This window comes from Ovis canadensis, chromosome 1 (genome assembly GCF_042477335.2).
Source record: "Ovis canadensis isolate MfBH-ARS-UI-01 breed Bighorn chromosome 1, ARS-UI_OviCan_v2, whole genome shotgun sequence".
Taxonomy (NCBI): Eukaryota; Metazoa; Chordata; class Mammalia; order Artiodactyla; family Bovidae; genus Ovis; species Ovis canadensis.
Genome location: NC_091245.1, coordinates 197,300,062 through 197,320,912, shown reverse-complemented (window position 1 = coordinate 197,320,912; position 20,851 = coordinate 197,300,062). Strand labels below are relative to the sequence as shown.

At 40.9% G+C, this 20,851-nt stretch overlaps 1 protein-coding gene across 1 annotated transcript in view; it reads right to left on the bottom strand.

Moving 5' to 3' along the window:
- Positions 1 to 20,851, bottom strand: part of ATP13A5 (ATPase 13A5) — a 142,193-nt gene that overhangs the window by 64,851 nt on the left and 56,491 nt on the right. Inside the window, exons 8-11 of the mRNA XM_069593402.1 lie at positions 13,516 to 13,588; positions 12,449 to 12,577; positions 4,912 to 5,082; positions 2,284 to 2,441 (exon numbers count right to left, since the gene is read on the bottom strand). Coding sequence (XP_069449503.1) covers positions 2,284 to 2,441; positions 4,912 to 5,082; positions 12,449 to 12,577; positions 13,516 to 13,588 — 531 coding nt within the window. The remainder of the gene's footprint in view (positions 1 to 2,283; positions 2,442 to 4,911; positions 5,083 to 12,448; positions 12,578 to 13,515; positions 13,589 to 20,851) is intronic.

Below are 20,851 nucleotides of genomic sequence, written 5' to 3'. Positions count from 1 at the left end.
CTACAAACTCCTCCGGCACAGCAGCTGTGCCTCCTTCATCTTTGAAGTCATCTTGGAATTCATCTTACTCGTCACCAGATGCGGAGACTAGCGCCTTCTGACACAGAGAAGGTGCTCAACACATACGTGGAGTGCCTGGAAACCTGATGAAAACTAGGACCAGGATTCTGCGAAGATCTCAGCATATATTCACTGCTGTGGGTAAGCCAATAAAACTAGCTTGTTCTCACTGGATACACACCCTGAAACACTATATACACACACTGTTTATTTACTCCTCACAACCACCTTGCAATGTAAATACTGTTATTTCCTCCATTTAACACAAGAGGAAACTGAGACTTTAAAAAGTAAACAACTTTCCCAAGGCTACATGCTGCTCAAATGGTGAGGATGTAATCCCTAATCTATTCATCTAGAGGGAGGGCACAAATGTGTGTCATATTACCAAGCCAAGTCCCACAGAATCAGGATTCCAGGCAAGCTACCAAGGATCACAGGACTAATAAAGGCAGGGCCGAGATCAAATCATAGGCTGCATAACTTTCCCTTGCTCTGTTAACTAATGGCTTTCCCTCTACAACCTTGCCTAGGTTTTCATGAAATTACCTTGGTTTTAGCCATAAAGTTCTCTTTTCAGTATTGGAAACATAGATTCAAGTTTAGTAACAATGGCTACTTGGCACATCTTTGGCCAATTCTAGTTTATCATGAAATCCATCATTTCCTGATTTTCCCAGCCCCAGCCACAGAGGAGCTTTACCCCTGAAGACTCAGCCCTGCCTCATGCTGAGCCAGTGCAGACAGAAGCAGCCAAAAGGTCTGCAGGTCCAGACCTACAGGAAGAAGGGGTGTGCAGTGAGAATGCTGCTTTGGTATGTATTGGACATTGAGTCTTGCCCAAGAAACTATCGTGTGCTATCCCCACCAAGGCTTCCTGGCCCATAGGAGAGGGCTTTTGCCTGTTTTCCTGCTCAATGCTCATGTTTCCCAGATGAAACTGACACACTGCCTCAAATTCCAGCCCCGCTGGTTTTGACTTTCTGCTTCCATTCTTTCCAGACTCTATTCCACTGGTGCCCATGTGCCCTAACCTCCTCTAACCTCCTTCCCCCTAGAAATGCTCTCTGAGAGTTTATTTAAGATTGCAATGACTATGCAGAGCTCAGGTTTGAATGTGAACATTGCCTAAAAATTCTCATGACTGCCTTTGCCTCTCCCCCACACTCAACACACACACTTTTCTATGTTATCACCAATGCCATCAGTTTGGGCATTTTAGAGTCCACTCACTCCCAGTTTCATACCTGTGTTTGGATCCTTTTATTCACAATGTTTTAATTCTCCCCTATAAGCCCACACTGCTAAGATCCCAGCCTGTTTTATAGAAGAGACTGCAAAATTCATAACAGAATCAGATTCTCAGGACCAGAAAGGACCTCATGGGTTATTTGTTACAATTCTTTCCTGTACAGCCATCACAACTATTCAGGGAGACATCCAAACAAAACTAGACATCATGAAGCTTATAAAGGGAAGAGGGGGTCCATATAGTACACAACTCCATAAAACCAGACATTCAATTTCATCTCAGAACCTAACAAGAACACAGGGCAACTCACTGACTGCATGGTGTGTTGAGTATTCCCTTGACAATGTACACACTCGAATACAGCAACACTTCCAAACAGTCCAAACGTCTAGGCATGGCATTCAATATCCCCTTTAATCTGATCTAATCCTACCTTATTAGATTTATCTCATAACTGCTTGCTAGTTCCAGAATTCCTTTGTGTTTTTCTTCCTTTGCATTTTTGTCATTCAAATGTGTGTATCCTTACTGCTTTCTAATCTTAAGACCAAATCTTCCCCATCCTATAATGTTTGGGAAGCATGTTTTTCCTCTGAGGGAACATGTATTCCTCCGGACTTGGATATCACAAATGCCACACACGCAGTAACCTTTCACTCCCATCCAGGTGGTGAAAGGAGCTGTGAACTTCACAACTTTTAATAGCTACACCTTCCAATACCATTTCCACTAATCACATGTGGCTATTTTAATTTTTAAAAATTGAAAATTTATGTCCTTTATTACACCAACGCATTTCAAGTGCTCAGTGAACACATAGTTAATGCCTAGCAAGTTGACCAGTGTAGAGCTACAGAATATTTTCATCATTCTAGAAAGCTCTATTGGATGACATTGATTCTAACCCTTTAGCTAGGTTAACTTCCTCGAGAAAGTTATCCTATTAAAAAGCCCTACCCCCAAGTACTTACTCCATGGTACTTATATACACCAAGGGCATAGAAAAAACCCATGATTCCAAGGAAGGCCAGGGACACTATGAACTTGAAGGCGTCATTGTACAGTTTGAAGTTCAGAGGCCGGGGGTAGAGGATGGATCTCACCAAGTCCCCTTTGGCTGTATTGTAACCTACACAAAGATAATCACAAGTGGTGAAAGGTCTTTTAATACATTTTTCCCTAAAATCAAAATGAAAAAAATGGTTTGCATTGAATTAAGAATTGGTTAATAGACTCATTTGAAAATGGAATTAAAACAGTATTGTTGTGACCTAACAGTTTTACATTTACTATTCTTCCAAGTTGCCAGGAATAATAAATGGTATTCACTTCGCTTGTCTCAATTTCTCTTGCTCTGGAGGGCGTTGCTTCAATGGCTCAAACAGTGTAACCCCCACTTCACATATGGGGCTAAGGAAACAGACCAAGGAGCTGATGAAGGCAGTGACCAGAGAACAAGAGATGCTGAGAAGGCGTACAGAAACATGTGTGTTGAAAGTAACGGAAAATTAAGAGAAAAGTAAAGCACAAGGCAAGGAATTTTATACGCCTCTGGTCATGTTGTTCTTAAATTCAAAAACCTTCCAGGACACACACATTTTAGAATAAAGATCAAATTTGTAGGCATGGCATTTGAGGTCTCCCGCCTTATCCCTAGTCCCTGCTTCCTGGTCCCAGAAGACCTTCGTGCATCCCTTCTCTTATGTTTCTTGGACACAAATTAGCCTATTTCCCCAGCTCTCTGCTGTGATTGGCTAAATCCTTCCCATGGTATCAGGTTTGGCTCAAAATACCATCTCTTCAAATAAGTATTTCCAGAATTCTACTCCCATATTTCATAATCAAAGTCATTTCTCCCTCTGTCTGTAATTTAGAGCTGGTATTTGCTAGTTTTAAGAAAGGATAAAAACCAACTTGGTTGTATGACATCCCTCTATGCACTGTGTTTTGTTAGCTATAAATGCATTTGTCTCTTGTATCAGATCATAATCTTCTTTGCGGGCAAAGAGTATCTCACGTTTGCTTTTCTTTAGCCCTCTATGAATAGCACTTAGTAGATACTCATTCACTTCTAAAGTACTGGCAAAAAATTGGCTACTATATATTCCAGACATGAATCAATATTGTAAGTATAAAGCATGCTTTAATCCCACTTCTTGATGAACATCTGCTCTCCTGAAATATGACTTTGTAGACTTTGAAGGAAAACAGCCAAATTTTCTCTAACCTGTTGCTTTAGCGTTTTACAAGCTCAGATCAGCAGTTTCCATGATCTCCACCCATGAGCTTTTTCTTAGGCAGCAGCTTGAAGGATATTCTCATGCCCACTGACTACTTTGAGCATAAAAATCCCTCAAACCTTGATATTTTTGATTAAAAAACTAGGTAGAACAGTTGAATCATGGACTAAACTAAAGCATAGAGATATCAAATGCAAGATATATTTTGGGTCTATAAATATACGAGGTGGCAGAAACACAGGTCATGAGTAAATACAGAGAGCTGAGACCAGATCATGGAAGGTATTGATCATGTAATGTTATGTGAAAGAGTGGGACTAATATGGGTAGTCTTGAAACATTCTTGAGCATGGTATTTATTAATTGCTCCAAACTATGTTTTTGAAGTGAGACTTGGTGACAAATTGAGGAATAGGTTAGAGAAAAATTAAGCAAAGCATAAAAAAACAATATTTAAGGTGAAAGTTAAAGTGATACTTTCAAATAAATATTTCTTCTGTAATAATTTAGACACGATGTGATAGCTTCAGTTCAGAGGGAGACAGGATGCAGGAGGTATTTGCAGAATCTGTAGGATGTGGTGCCTTATTTGGTAGGAGAGAAAATGAGGAGTAAAGACAATATGAAGAAACTTGCTAGATTGGTGATGATGTCTACAGAAAGAGGCACTAGAGGAGGATGAGCCCCCTTGTAGATGCCTTGAATTTGAAGCATCTTTGGACCTGCTGAAGGCGTCCAGTAAAAACCTTGAGATAACAGCCTGTCATATGACTCTTTGAAAAGAAAAATTTCTTAAGTGATCATGGTTGAAACAATTTATTTGGTAATCACTCAGAGGAAGTACAGAGTGAAAAGAGAAGAAGTCTATGGACACAGAGTAAAACCAAGAACACAGTTTTGCCTTTGAGGAGGTGTGCTTCATCCCCGTATGTACTTTATCACAAACAACAGTATTCACAATGAACAGTTCAGTTGGAAATAGCAGCAACAAAGGCAATGGCACCCCACTCCAGTGCTCTTGCCTGGAGAATCCCATGGACCAGGGAGCCTGGTGGGCTGCAGTCCATGGGGTCGCTGGGAGTCGGGCACGACTGAGCGACTTCGCTTTCACTTTTCACTTTCATGTACTGAAGAAGGAAATGGCAACCCACTCCAGTGTTCTTGCCTGGAGAATCCCAGGGATGGGGGAGCCTGGTGGGCTGCCGTCTATGGGATCGCAGAGTCGGACACGACTGAGGCGACTTAGCAGCACTGGAAACCAGAATGTGACAAACTCCATAATTGTAAAGAAGATTTCCCTAATCCAGCTCCCCCACCTCTAATCATGGACCATGTTTACAAAAAATGGAATCTACTGACCTGTTTGCAAAACGACTGCTCTTACTGGCCCCTGCCCAGAGGTCTTGACCTGAATAACTTCTGTTCCACAGAAAAGGACATGTTTCCGATAATCTTCCAAGCTGTGGGATTTCCAGGCTGTGGTGTTCTCCGCATGGGGCAATGGTGTCTTTATAACAGGTATACTTTCTCCTAAAGAAGATGGTATTTTGTTGATTTTGCGTGAACTTGGGTAGTAATTTAGAGCTGGTATTCACCAGTTTCAAGAAAGGATAGAAACCACAGTTAATCTGTTTGTTCAGTCAGATGACTATTCTTAAGGATGTTAGTGATGCAAGCAGTGGTATACTTGATTATATTTCAAATATTTGTTTAAGATTTGGCTATCTTTCCCATACATGGCCAGTATGGTTTACTGTTTTTTATTTAAAAAGCATCCCGTTTTAGAGAAAGTAGTTGCCACTTATTCTGGGCATAAAGAAGCTACAAAGCACGTGTATAGTTATTGTACTTGCCTCTTATTCACTTGTTTATCTATCCATTCATCCATTGATTTGGCAAATATATCTAAGTACTTATTCCATACCAGGCATTGCTCTAGATGCTGGCCACATAATCATGGATAAGACAGAAATTCTGACCTCCTAAAGCTCAGGAAGCCAGACCCGTAAATATCGGTAAATAATTCATTAAAACACAGTGTGGTAAATATTATGATAGCAGAACCAGGTGATCTGAAGATCCAACCCAAAAGGAAAATCAGGAAAGATTTTGCGTGCAAGTAATAGGTGACAGTTGAAAGGCAATAAGCTCCGTTAGCTTCAGGAGGAGGGGAGAGTGTGCTTAGGAGATCTAAGAGAAAGGGCATGGTGTGCTCTGGGTATCAATGGCAGTTGAGGGTGTTTGGATGTCGAGTTTGGGGTAGAGAAAAGCAGCCCTGGAAGTACAGAGATGGGTGAGAAATGATGCATGCCGGAAATCTGTACAATATTCTCAGCACTCTTCATGCTGGGGTGGAAGGAGAGGGAAACAGATGAAGACTGTCAAAAGGTACCAACTTCTCAATAAGATAAATAAATAGTAGGGATGTAATGTAAACATGAGAAATATGACTAACACTGAATATGACCAGTACTGCCACATGCTATATATGAAATGTGTTGTGAGAATAAATCCTAAGGGTTCTCATCATAAGAAATTTTTTTTATTTCTTTAATTTTTTATTTATTTATTTTTTGTGAGATGATGGATGTCCACTGAACTTGTAATCATTTCATGATGTAAGCCAAGTCACGCTATACACCTTACATTTATACAGTGTTGTATGTTACTTACATCTCAAATCTCAAAGGAAAAAAAATATTCTTCATGATCTTTTTTGGATCTTGCAGTGAAAGAGAAATTAATGTAACAAGATAGGACCTCTGTTTCCTCTTCCCCTTTCTGGATGACCTCAGCTATACTTCCATTAATTAGCATGTCTAGAAGGATGTACCAGTAATGCCTAGCTCCATCTTTCCTCTCTCCTGGGCCCTTGTTTGGTGCATCTCAGTTGTTGGCTGTTCATCCCAACCTGGATATTCTACGAGCCTCTGGAACTCACCGTTTCTAAAATCTGTATCAGTATCTTTAGCCCTAAATCTCCTCTTTAACTTCCTGTTTCTCTTATAGTCTTACCTTGTTGCTGAGTCACAGATTTACAGTCTCAGAACCATTTTGATTCCTCCTCTTTCCACAGTCTGCCTTTTCACAGAACGATTTTCCAAGTCCTAACACACCTTCCTCTGAGTGTCATTCTTGGACTCTTGCATCTGGGTCCCAGTGGCTTAAATGGCAATCATTGTCTGGTTCTTGGTAATTGCATTAACAATGGATTAGCTGTGATTTGTTTAGTTCTCTGAAGTGCAAGCATGTCCTCTGGGTAATTTGAGGTCACAATGGAACTAATCAATCTTTTTTATAAATAAACATCTCAGCTGTGAAGTCCTGAATTAGGAAAATCCCCAGTACTTCCTTATGTGTTTTGTCTTTAGTCTCGCGCCTACTACCATATTCACAAAGCTTCTGACACCAGAGGTGTAGGGTTTTTTTCCTCCACAACATGCAATTCTGTGACATCAGCTGATTGTCCTATAATTTAACTCAATTAAATTCAATTTTGATACCATCTATCTGGAGATAGTGTCACATTCCACAGGTTAAGGGCTCGGTCCTATAAGACTGTCCCCACCCCATTCAGATGTCAGTTGCAAATCCAGTTTGTCATCTGTGCTTCTCAAACATGACCCATAAATCTGAGGTTCCCATGATCCCTTCCTTGGATTCAGTTAATTTTATAAAGTGGCTCACAGAATTCAGGGAAATACTTACTTACATTTAGCTGTTTATTAAAGAGTATTATAAAGGATACAGATGGACAACCAGGTGAAGGGATACCTGGGGAACGGTCTGGGAAAGTTCTGAATACAGGAACTTCTGTCCCCCTGGAGTTGGGGTGCATCATATTCCTGGTATGTGGGTGTGCTCATTCACCTGGAAGCTCTTTGAACCCCATACTATTAGGATTTTATGGAAGCTTCCTCATGTAGATGTGATTAATTATCAACTCCATTTGCAGCCTTTCTTCCCTCTATAGAGAATGGGGGTTGAGGTTGAAAATTCCAAGTTTCTAATCATGGTTTGGTCTTTCTGGGGACCAGCCCCCATCCAGGAGCCATCCAGGTATATACCAACAGCAGCCTCATTAGAGCAAGAGATGCTCCTAGTGCTTTTATCAAGTAGGAATTTACAAGTGTTTCAAGAGCCCTGTGCCAGGAACTGGGTCAGAGACTAATATATCTATTTTCTCTTATCTCCCATTCTCCTAACTGTTCCTCCCCTCCAGTCCCCCCTTTCAGTCTTCCCAAACCATTTCCAGATGAATCCTAACAGAGGTCCCTTTTATTATCTCATTCTTTTCTCAAAAATCCTTCAACCTTTTCAACTGCTGTTACTCATAATCCTCAAACTCTCCTGCTAGGTTGTCAGAGCCACCACCATCTGAGCACCCATGGCTGTTACTACCCTACACAGACTTCAGCTAAACTAGGCCAGGGATGTATTCTATTACTGATTCCCATTCTTTGCCAGTATTCTTCCTCGACTTTCCCTAATGGTTGTACAACCAGATATTTCAGATACAAAGAAAATCAGCTGGGAGTTCAAAAAGAATAAGCTTCAGAGACAAAATAAAAATGCCAATAACACTTCTGGGCTCATAGATTTAAAAAGCACTAGAATCAGTTGAAACTGTCATCAGATTTTTGCTATTCAATTAGCAAGATAATGTTACATTTCCTACTTGGAAATACAGTTGTACTGATTATAGTTATACAAGTTTAGGTTCTTTCTCGTGATCTAGGTAATATCAGAGGACAAGGACTTTGACATTTAAAATTTTTATATTCAGCATTTTCCCAGGGATCCCAGGAAAGTATGGATTCTCCAAACAAAAGTTTGGATATCTATGTAGGCTGGAGAGGGTTTCAGAAGGAAAGACACTCACAGCCAACTGTTTACTTGGCTTCTGAGACCCGAAGATGCAGGCTGCTGTGAAGCTGAAACTCCCTCCTTTGTCCACAATGAGCCAGATGTCTCCACATGGTGACAGTGCTTTGAAAGGTCAGGTCCTTGTTTATTTACACTTCTGGGACCATCAGATTATAAGCTACTTGAGGGCAGGGACCTTTTCTCATTTCTCTTGTTGATTCTAGCACACAGTGCAGTACCGGCACATAGCAGGCATCTCTGAAACTTGATTTAATAAATGGATGAATGAGTGAATAAATGAAAGAAAGACAGGAGTGAGAGAGAAGAAAGGAAAACGGGAAGAGAGGAGAAGATCTGATCTGCCCACTGACTACAAGCTTGTCTGACAGGATATAAATATGAAATAACCTTAGGGGAATTCCTGTGTCCAGCTCAGATCACTACATGATTCTGCACATACGATTCAGATAGATCAGTAATTCTGATGAGCAGAGGAGGGCGAGGGATTGTGGCAGAGAGAAAGTCACCCCTCCCCCTCATAATTATCCCTGAGAGAACGAGGGACAGCAGCTGCAAGAGTAGGCTCTGGGGATGGAATGTCTGGGTTTAAGTATTTTATTTTCTTCATAGAACTTGCTGTTATTGGGAATTTGTGTCATTTATCTGCCTTCATGTTTTCTGTCCTCCCAGTAGAGTCCGCTCCACGAGGGAAGAAGTCTGCCTGTTCACTGCTATCTCCCCAGCACCTAGTAGGGCGTCTGCTCCATAGTGGGGGCTAATAAACATTTGTGGAATGAATGAATGAATGAATAAACAAATGAATTCTAATTTCAGCTCTATCACTTTCAAGCTGTGTAACCTTAGGCAAATAAATTACTCTCTCTGGACCTCAGATTCTCTCACTTTACAGACTTGTGGATTGAATGAAAAAACATGTGTAAAATGCTAGCATAACACCTAATACTTATGAGAGCTAAGAAAAATTAGCTATTGCTACCAGGAAAACATTTCTCCCCACGGTACTCCCTTTTTTCTCTGGACCCTTTGGGAAGAGCTAAATCTTGAAGGGGATCACTGTCTCAGGAGGCACAAGAAAAGAGCAAGGAACTGGCTTTTGAGTTTCAGAAGTCACTCATAAATTTACCATAAATTTTAGAGACCATCTGAGAGTAAGAACAAAGCTTTTCCGCTCATCTTGCCTTTCTTTTACTACGTTTCTAGCCAAATAAAAATCCAAGGAGAGGAATTGGAAGAAAGTCTAAAGAGAGCTTGGATACTGTATGTCTATGAGAGAAGGGGCCCGAACCAAATAGGACATAGAAACATTCTATAAGTTTGTGGAAACTGAGAGGAAACATCACTGGGGTCTGCCTCATTTCCTGGTAGATAGGTCCCTGATGTTCCCTGAGCTCTGAGTGGCATGAGAGGCAACCACAGAGAGGAGTGTGTCCTAGACCAGAGGCCTCTCCCCAGTACCTGGCACAACTTCTGTAGCCAGACTAGAATGGGGGCGTGGCGGCAGGGCTCCTGCTAACTGCTGGGGAGGTCCTGCTAACTGCTGGGATACCTGACTTATATCAGATGCTTCACACTACACACTTTCAAGAATGGCCAAATTTGAAGCTGAAATTAAAATGAAGTGTAGGTATAAAATAAAGTTGAGCTTTTTGCATAGTGGAGTTTATGACGAGAGGATGGGGTTAAGATGATGCTAAGGAAAATTTTGCAATGCGCATGGTGCTATAAATGGGACTAATCCTGAGAAAGGAAAAGGCAAGGAGACACAAAACATAAAAACAGTAGCTGGACCCCTCCTCGAATCATTGTCTTCACTCCTATGGTTCCTCATGCCTGGAAGCCAATCCACCTCCAACTCCGACAATTCACTCATTAGCTGAGCAGCCCTAGTCTCTTCACCTCAGTCTCCCTATCTGTAAATTGGGTATTATAATAGTGTCTAGTCTAATTTGTTTTATGCTACAATGAAGTGAGATATAAAAGTTGTTTATGAAAGTATAAATTGCTATACAGATGCTAGGAATATTGCTACTCTTCTTACATAAAGACTTCTGTATATGTAAAGGACTATTTTTGCACATGGGGGATTATTACCTGAGTCACATTTGTGACTCAAATACATACTCAAGAAATACAGTTGCAGTTTCAGGAATCTAACCTTAATCTAATTACTCCATCAGGATCCTTCCCAGGAATACATAGTGAATGGGAAGATCTAGTCAAGCTATGTAATAAAATATTCAAAGCATGCTGGTACTGAGGTCTATTTTAAGAAATTAATGAGAAAGAGAGGGATATATTTCTATTTTGTGATTATCTTTAAAGTTGACTTTCTCAGTATTTAGGCTACATAGATATTAATGCTGATGCCTTTGTTTTTCCTGAAACAGGCCCTCAGAAAAGCCACTGACCATTTGAGGTCATTTTAGGTCAACTTTGCACCTTTGTTAAAAGGTGGCATTTTTGCCTTTGCTGCTTCTCTGGGACTTTCTGAGCTTTCCTAAGAATCAGGCAAGCAAGGTCCTCCAGGTCAGTAGACCCAGGGGAGTAAACCCAGCTGTGCCGTCCCCTCTCTATTCTCACTGCCACGCTCTCTTGCCTTCAGAGACACTGTTCTTGGTCGTCAGGCTATTGGGAATGAGAGATAGTCATTGCCTCTGAGTGAAGAGCACGGTTTTCTTGAGTGTGAGGCTTGTACTTGAGATACTGTGGCGACATTCTGGATGAGAGATATGATCAGTATGCAAGTCCTCATCACTACCATTGCAAGGCAGTTTGATCTTAACACATTGGGATATTTTGTAATTACACTGCACATATTTATATTTACTACATTTTCTTGTCTCAGTTTCAAATTAAGCAGGCTCATCTTTAATGAGCTTTAATACGCTTCTGTTGAACAATTTAAGGATTAGAGAATGACTCTCTTTATGTTTAGGTGATGTTAAAAAGTTTTGTGCATGTGTTTTTTCTTTTCCTTGTCTTTACACTATTTGGAAACAGAAAAACACACCAACCGTAAACACAAAAGACCAATAATTTCTTTTTTTGTGATTCCGTATGGTTTTTTTCTTCTTTTATTAAGATGCCCTGTGTATTTTCTTCTTTTTGGCTTAAAGAATATGTTACAGATAGTGCCTTACTAATTACACAAATTCAAATGGACTGTACAAAGTACAAATGAGGACAAGGACAGTTCAAGCCATAACTAGAAAACCAATTTTATGCTCAGTAAGATCAACTGGAAACACGATTCTAAAGAACAGAACTGTTTTACTGCCTTTCTGGAAGACCCAACTCAATCTTTCTCCCACTGAAAACTGGGGCTCAGTTTTCCATCTACAGAATACAGGGCTGGATAAAATCTCTATGCCCTGTCAATTGTGAGGTGACAGTTTTTGTCTGTGTTTTGTTCTAACAGGTGTATAAACCATCCTTCCCTGGTGGCTCAGAGGTTAAAGCGTCTGCCTCCAATGCGGGAGACCCGGGTTTGATCCCTGGGTCAGGAAGATCCCCTGGAGAAGGAAATGGCAATCCACTCCAGTATTCTTGCCTGGAGAATCCCATGGACGGAGAAGCCTAGCAGGTTACAGTCCACGGGGTCGCAAAGAGTCGGACACGACTGAGCGACTTCACCTCACCTTCACCTCATATTTATAAAGAGATTGTGCATCAAACAGTATGGTCCTCTCACCCACCTTTGAACTCAGAGCATCTTATTCCTCTCTCTCATGGGTAACTAATTAATTCCAAGTTGTATCAGTCTTTTCTTCTAGTTTCATGTGTATTGTGGTTTTCATTCTTATGTTTTTAAATCTTCCTTATCTACATATATTGTTTTCATTCACATGAATAGTCGGGATGTGTCTTCCCCATCTATCTCTCAATACCTTTGTTGCTGTTGTTCAGTCACTAAGTTTTGTCCATAAAGCAGGTAAGTGTATGCTGATCTGCTTTGCTCACTTGGCCTGGTTGTTGGAAGGAAAGAGGAAGCTCCATGACAACTGCCTACCTGTGAGCATGCCTTCATTCACCACACAACTTCCATCAATCAGAACAGCATCGCAAGGCAATGAAAGCTTTCCTGGAAGAATAAGAACATCTCCAGGAACCAAGAGACGGGATTCCAGCTCTTGCAAACCTATATAAGAGAACATTTTCATGATCAGATGAATGTTTCATGTTTTTACCTAACAATAAAAACAGCTGAGAGCTCTTATCAACTTTCTGATCAAGAACTACCCTGCATGTTCACCTGCTCCAGCCTCTTTACACTCAACTGCAGATTCCCAGGAAACTAGGATTAGGGAATTGGTGTCTGGGTCTTAGGAAAGGATTTGCTCAGCAATAAGATCCCATCTTGATCCTAGTACCTGGGACAGCACTCTGTCCACAGGAGACCCTTAAGGGCATTGTCCATGGACGAGTGCCCCTTTGTGTCTGCTTATATCCTTTAGCTGGGTTCCTGACCCCCTGTAGCACACTCAGTACTTGGATCGGGGCCCATGTAAACACTCCAGACAACTTCCACTGCTCTGGAGTGCAGCTCCTCACTTCTTGCTGAGAGCCGTGGTCACCTCAGCCCAGGTAACTCAGAGCAAATGCCCACTGTCCATCCAGCCATCCATAAGCCTTATACAAGTCTGGTTTCCATATAACAGATACAAATATATGCTGCTGGGTCTGTTTGAGATGGTTAGTTAGCAAATCAAAAAGCCTTAAGAAGGCTTACCCAGTAACATCTCAATGAGTGAAATATGGAGTACAGAGGGGATTTGAAATAAACCAGACATTGAGTAGAAAGAGTTCAATCAGGGCTGGGATCAGGGTGAGGCATGCCAGGCACCTAAGGTACAGAATTCAACAAGGGGCTCACTCTCAGTATCCTGTAGGTACAAGTCAGCATTCTTATGACCTTGCTGCCTTAAATTTTCAATCTGTGATGACTTGTTTGCCTTACCCAGCCCCAGTGCTCAGTATAATCAAAAAAGACTTCCTCCTTGACTAATCATCAAAACAAATGAGACCAACTCCACTCCAAATACCAGGATGCTGATGAAAGCAAAACACATCACTTACCTTTGCCTTTTACAGTGATCTTGACCTGGACTTTGTTGTGATCCTCCACGAGGTTGTGCAGCTTCACTGATTGCTGTAAATTTAAAGTCAGCATTTAAATATTAGATAATCCATATCCTGAAAACCACCTGATCTCAATACAGTAAATGCTGGACCTGCTGCCACAGTCAAACTGACTCTGGGAAAGACTCATCTACTTTCCAAGCTCCTACTTTCCTGTTTCAACCCCTACCTCACTCAACTCCCTATTCAGAGCAGCAAGTATGCTCATTAGCTAAACTATTTCAATCCCAGGAAAAATGATGCACAGCCAGTTTCACCGGCTAAAGCTAAGGAGCTGAGACTTCATTTCTGGAAGATGCATGATTAGACTGAAGAAAACCAATGACACCACAAACAGGTTACTCCCCTTCTCTGTGTCTCTGTTGCTCTGTGTGTAAAAAGCAAAGCTGAATTTGATCTGTAAGGGGTTTCCATTGTAAGAGCCTCTGAATATTTAGGTTGTATTTTGATTGCACGTGAAACAACCATCACCTCTTCCATGAACTGGTGGATTTTCATATTGGATAATTCTGCAGACTGGAGTCGTACTGCTCTATTTGGAATTCTGGTGCTACCACTTTTGAGTTATTCAGCCTGTTTAACTCCCTTTTTCTCATCTAAAGGCGGAGGTAAGAACAGTATCTATTTTATACGGCTATTTTAAGCTACTTTATGCTTATTTTACTCATCACTTCGGATAGTACTCATTACTATAGTATGAGTTTGATGAGAGTTGATGATTAATAAGAAAGCTGTAATTAAAGAAACAAAACAAAATACTTTTCTGAGTACATCAGCTGAACAAATTCACTTGAAGTGGGATTCATTGAGATACAACCCTGACAAAGTGGAGAGAATGGAAGCAGCCTGGAGAAGTGGAGGAAGCATCTCCTAGGATAACTCAGGGATGAGAAAACAGAGGTGAGAGAGGATGTGATCCACAGAGTCATCTAAACTGACTCTTAGGCCACCAGCCAGACCACAGAGTCATCTGTCTCTTAGGCCACCAGCCAGAGGCGAGTGCAATGCCAGACCAACCGGAGCCTCCTGGAAGGCTGTGTATGGATGTCAGTTACTCAGATACCTCTAAGTAGAAGAGGTCTAAATACTGTCACCAGTACTTAAACACCATAATTTAGCTTATCATACCGCTTACCATAATTCAAATATAATAAAACTTCTCTTTAGATATTAAATTATTTTTGTCTGTTTTGTTGATAATGTTTAATGTTATAAATGTCACCAGGCTTAGACAAGAATTACACACAATTATGCAACTTTCCTCTTGAGAGAACATAATGAGTTTGCTAAGTTTGATATTAATATTTATGTAGAACAATTTATTATTTATTTCAGTTTTGCTTGAAAAGCTAAACTTCAATCATTTGGGCCAATTGAGTGGAAGAAGTGATATTACTGTTGGGCACAGATTCATTGGCCTAAGGTGACTTCCTGAGGCTTACCTGTTGGCGCATTCATTTAATTATGGATGACAGTGAGAATGTGGTTTGGTAGCAAGACTGCTGGATTCAGTCAGGATTCCTGAGTGGTGGGTCAAGCTTACTCACTAACCAGTCAGGTACCCCTATGTAACTAACACATTTCACCTTATAAGCTGTTTCCTTTGTCAACAGACAACAATGAATTGGATCATTTTCAGGTTCCCTTCAAGCTCTACAAAAACATGATACTGATTTATTTTGCATATCAAAGATTCATTCAGACTTCCAAGGCTTCATAGGAGAAATAATAGTATAGCAAATGACTCAAATTATTGTTTTTAAATAGCTTAAAACTTTATTCAGTCACCAAGGGCCAAGCGTTATTTTAGGCACTTGGAATATGTTGCTTGATTTTTTTAATCCTCAAAATAATCCTATGATGAAAATGCTGTTACCTCCGGTGTACATATAACTAAAAACAAAAACAATAAAACAAAAAACAGGGGCTTAAAAATGTTAAAGTAACTTGCCCACAATCACTGACTTATTAAGTATGAAAATCAACAACAACCAAAAGGTTCATGTGACTAAAGCCTTTTCTGTGGGTGAAAATGTTCTCTGAAAGTGCTTGAAAGCAGCTTTTGTCCTAAAGAGAAGAGAAACATCCTTCCTTACAAATTCCTTTATTTTCTTGCATAGCAAACTCCTTTAGTTCATGTCCATTTCAACTTTGCTTAAGAGGATGGTAACACATTTGGAAGTGGTGAAGTCTGGGTCAATAGTACTTGGCTATAATTCTGCAGACTTATGAAGTCATAAAGCTGAATTTGTTTATCAAACTTAGCATCTTGCATAACCTGCCAAGCTTTCCTGTCTTTGCTTGAGCTATTCCCTAGGATATTCACCCCCGTTTTCTACTAGCCAACTCTTTCTATTCCTATACATAAAGCCCTGCTGAAATATCTCCAGTCCATAAGTCCTTAACACTCGCAGGAAGAATTAATTGTTCCAGTCTCTGTTTCCTCCCGTGTTAGTGCACAGATCCCATTCCACTAGAGCTATGTTTTCTTGTCAGGTCTCCTCTCCAAGTCAGGAGGTTCAAAGATGGGACTACATATTCATCTATGTATCCCCTGTGGCCTTCGCATAGTAGGACCTCAGCAAATATTTATTTAACTGAGCTGAATAATTCTACTTCGCCCAACAATTCTGCAGTAAGATAATATAAGCATTCTCTTTGAGCTAACGTACTCAGAAACGCTACACACACGGGTTTCTATGACAACCAACCAGCTAGGAGAAAGCCAGCACTGTGATGCTTGCCATGATTTCCAAGCTCGCTGCCTGATTTTCATTAGGTCCCCTCTGGTTTCTCCAGTTCCTGTTCAGTGAGACCAGGATTTGCTTCCAAAACGAATTTGCATATTGTTATTATTCGGAGTCTGTTGCTGTGTGTCCTTGTGTTTGCGGTGGCTGGATTTCCTCCAGAGATGAATAATGAGAGCATTAACTCAGGTGTCTCCTGAGCCCAGCTCAGTCCTGAATGAGGCAGAGAACTATGGGCCAGCTATGTCCATGCTGTTGACAGCAGCCACCCGTGGAGCCGGCAGTGGAGCGTGCAGTACAGTTCAATGGAAATGCAATTGGGTGCCAAGGTTTGTGCTCATATCTGCGTCCAAAGTGGCACGAAGGGACCATGTTGCACTGGGGCGTTTCTTGGCCTAGGCAAGGTAACCTCTCTCTGTGCGACATTGTCAGTGGCTAGAGTGGATGCAGGGAGTTATCTTATTCCACTTCTGACAATGTTCTTCTCCTTTGCAGTTTTCAAAAACCATGTATTTGTTTAGCATAATTTAGAAATGGCAGTAAATAGATGCTTTTTCTTCCCTTTCTCCCAGCTCTGCTGCCCAAATCTGCTCTTTGTTATAAATGATCAAAACATCATTTACTGCCACAGGAAACTCACAAGTTACTTGGAGATTTTGCTCAAGGGGAAAGTGACTCTGAGTCAGGAAACCTGGGATGAAGGTCTCTAGCCACCCTTCCCGGGGTGAATGTGATTAAATCACTTTACCTCCTGATTGCTCCTATCCTCCCTCTCATTTGAGTGTCATTTCACAGTTTGCCAAGCCTCATACAAGCACTTCCATTATAAATATCAAATTCCCCTGCAAACTGTAAAGCACTAAATGGATTAGCTGAGGATTATTTAATTAATTAATAATATAGCAATTAACTAATATTAATTGCTGAGGACTTGTGATTTAAACTACAAAGAGATAGTTTCAGGAAACTGGCCCTTTTTGTATAGCGTTACAAGAGCCCTTGCAGGTTGGGTCAGATAAGCTTTTATTAACAAATGCTAACTGCTAATGGGCTTAGTGTCATCATTTCAAAGAAGTCTTTTGCAATATTGCCATCAAGTCTGAAATTCCCATGTTACTGTTTGAAATAAAGGGAGGCATTCAGGGATTTTTAAGTTGTAGGATCTGACTATTTAAATGCTATGAATAATTTTAAAGTAAATATTAAGAAAATGACAAATAGAAAAAATTAAAATACCTAATTTTGGAAAAGGAGAACTTTATAACAAAAAAAAAGAGGGGACTTTTAAAACAAAAACCCAGAAACCATAAAGAAAAAAAAAAAAAACATATTTAAAAGGACATATTTTTTAAATCTAGCAAAAGTCAAGGTCAAGATAAAGAAGATTTAAAAAATAGAACTTTTTCACATATGTAATGGATATAAAAAGATGGTAAATAAGAGTGCAAATATCTTTTAGACAAAGGAAAGTGTGTCTAATCTCACTAGCAATCAGGGAAGTGTAAATTAAAACATCAATGAGACATAATTTTCAAAAATGCATTAGATGGAAAATTTTAAATACCAAGGTATAACACCTAATGCTGGTCAGGATCTGGGAAAATAGATATTCTCATATGTTGCCAGTAAGAGACTGAATTATTCCATTTAGGGAAAATAATACTACAGTATTTATTAATGTCAAAAATACACACATCTTTTGCTGAAGAAAGAGACACAAACACTAATATGTAGGACATACTATATTGTTCAGTTCAGTTCAGTTCAGTGCAGTCGCTCAGTCGTGTCCGACTCTTTGCGACCCCATGAATCGCAGCACGTCAGGCCTCCCTGTCCACCAGCAACTCCCGGAGTTCACTCAAACTCATGTCCATAGAGTCAGTGATGCCATCCAGCCATCTCATCCTCTGTCGTCCCCTTCTCCTCCTGCCCCCAATCCCTCCCAGCATCAGTCTTTTCCAAGGAGTCAACTCTTCGCGTGAGGTGGCCAAAGTACTGGAGTTTCAGCTTTAGCATCATTCCCTCCAAAGAAATCCCAGGGCTGATCTCCTTCAGAATGGACTGGTTGGATCTCCTTGCAGTCCAAGGGACTCTCAAGAGTCTTCTCCAACACCACAGTTCAAAAGCATCAATTCTTCAGCGCTCAGCTTTCTTCACAGTCCAACCTCACATCCACACATGGCCACTGGAAAAACCATAGCCTTGACTAGATGGACCTTAGTCGGCAAAGCAATGTCTCTGCTTTTGAATATGCTATCTAGGTTGGTCATAACTTTCCTTCCAAGGAGTAAGCGTCTTTTAATTTCATGGCTGCAGTCACCATTTGCAGTGATTTTGGAGGCCAAGAAAATAAAGTCTGACACTGTTTCCACTGTTTCCCCATCTATTTGTCATGAAGTGATGGGACCAGATGCCATGATCTTCGTTTTCTGAATGTTGAGCTTTAAGCCAACTTTTTCACTCTCTTCTTTCACTTTTATCAAGAGTCTTTTCAGTTCCTCTTCACTTTCGGCCATAAGGTGGTGTCCTCTGCATATCTGAGGTTATTGATATTTCTCCCGGCAATCTTGACTCCAGCTTGTGCTTCTTCCAGCCCAGCGTTTCTCATGATGTACTCTGCATAGGAGTTAAATAAGCAGGGTGACAATATACAGCCTTGACGTACTCCTTTTCCTATTTGGAACCAGTCTGTTGTTCCATGTCCAGTTCTAACTGTTGCTTCCTGACCTGCATATAGGTTTCTCAAGAGGCAGGTCATCTGGTCTGATCCCACCTCTTTCAGAAGTTTCCACAGTTTCTTGTGATCCACACAGTCAAAGGCTTTGGCATAGTCAATAAAGCAGAAATAGATGTTTTTCGGGAACTCTCTTGCTTTTTCGATGATCCAGCGGATGTGGTAGTTAGTTTTAATTCAATATATGTGTTGTAGAGAAGAAACCCCTTATTTTCCATAAAGAGGAAAACAGTTGAATAAATTATGGTAGGCCATGGAATATCACATCATTATTTTTAGACATAATTTAGAATTATTTGTTATGGTGGATGGCCATTATATAAATTGTAAAGTGAAAAACACCAGTTCCAGTTTAATTCATATAGGACAATTCTGTTTTGATTAAAAACAAACTAAGAAGTTCATCAAGGAACTTCTCTGGTGGTACAGTGGATAAGAATCTGCTTGCCAATGCAAGGGACATCAGTTTGATCCCTGGTCCAGAAAGATTTCACATGCCTTGGAGGAACCAAGTCCATGTGCCACAACTACTGAGTCCACGTGCCTAGAGCCTTTGCTCTGCAACAGGAGAAGCCACCACAATGAGAAGTCCATGCATTGCAAGGAAGAGTAGCCCCTGTTCCCAGCAACTAGAGAATGTCAAGCGACTGAACTAAACTGAACAGAAACTTGTCAGGCTGGTTTAAGCAGAAGTTGAGAGGATGAAGATGCAGAAATGTCTTATGAACCTAAGGTGGGAAGCACAGCCAAGTCTCCCAAGGGAGTTTCCAGACTAGGTACAGGGAAAAGCTGTGAGAATCAGGTTACTCTGTCTCTGTTGGACTGATTATTGCTTACCTCTATGTCTCACTGTATTTTGTTCACTCTTTTCCCTACTTTTTCTGAGGAAGTGTGCGTGTGTGTGTGTGTGTGTGTGTGTGTGTGTGTGTGTGTCTGCTTGTCCATATGCAGGGATAGAGGGTGGCCACGCTGGCCCTAACTATACATCATAGATCACTTTCCTAATAGAATATGGCCAGCAGCTTCAAGCTTTTATTCTAGGATCCCAGGCAGAAGGATCCCAGTCAGCTTCCACCAGATCAGATGCCCCCTTTCCAACTAGTTGTGCCACAGGGAGAAAGCCACATGGAACAAACCATCTGTGGGCTTCCAGAGCTCTAGGTACACCTAGTTTTCAGAAAAAAAAGGAGTGAAGGTGCAGCATTTTCTCCAAAATATGTTTGCTTCGTTGCATACTTGCCATAGAATAGGAGGCTGGGAGGAGGAACCCAAGTTCCTCAGCTCAGCCCCCTGGTGAAGTCCATCTATGCTTTAGGTTCCTGGATACCATGAACTCAGTCCAGTTCATTTCAGTCACTCAGTTGTGTCTGACTCTTTGCGACCCCGTGGACTGCAGCACGCCAGACTTCCCTGTCCATCAGCAACTCCCGGAGTTTCCTCAAACTCATATCCATTGAGTCAGTGATGCCATCCAACCATCTTATCCTCTGTCATCCCCTTCTCCTCCTGCCTTCAATCTTTCCCAGCATCAGAGTCTTTTCAAATGAATCATTTCTTTGCATCAGGTGGCCAAAGTATTGGAGTTTCAGCTTCAGCATCAATCCTTCCAGTGAATATTCAGGATTAATTTCCTTTAGGATGGACTGGTTGGATCTCCTTGCAGTCCAAGGGACTCATAAGAGTCTTCTCCAACACCACAGTTCAAAGGCATCAATTCTTCGGCACTCAGCTTTCTCTATAGTCCAACTCTCACATCCATACATGACCACTGGAAAAACCATAGCTTTGACTA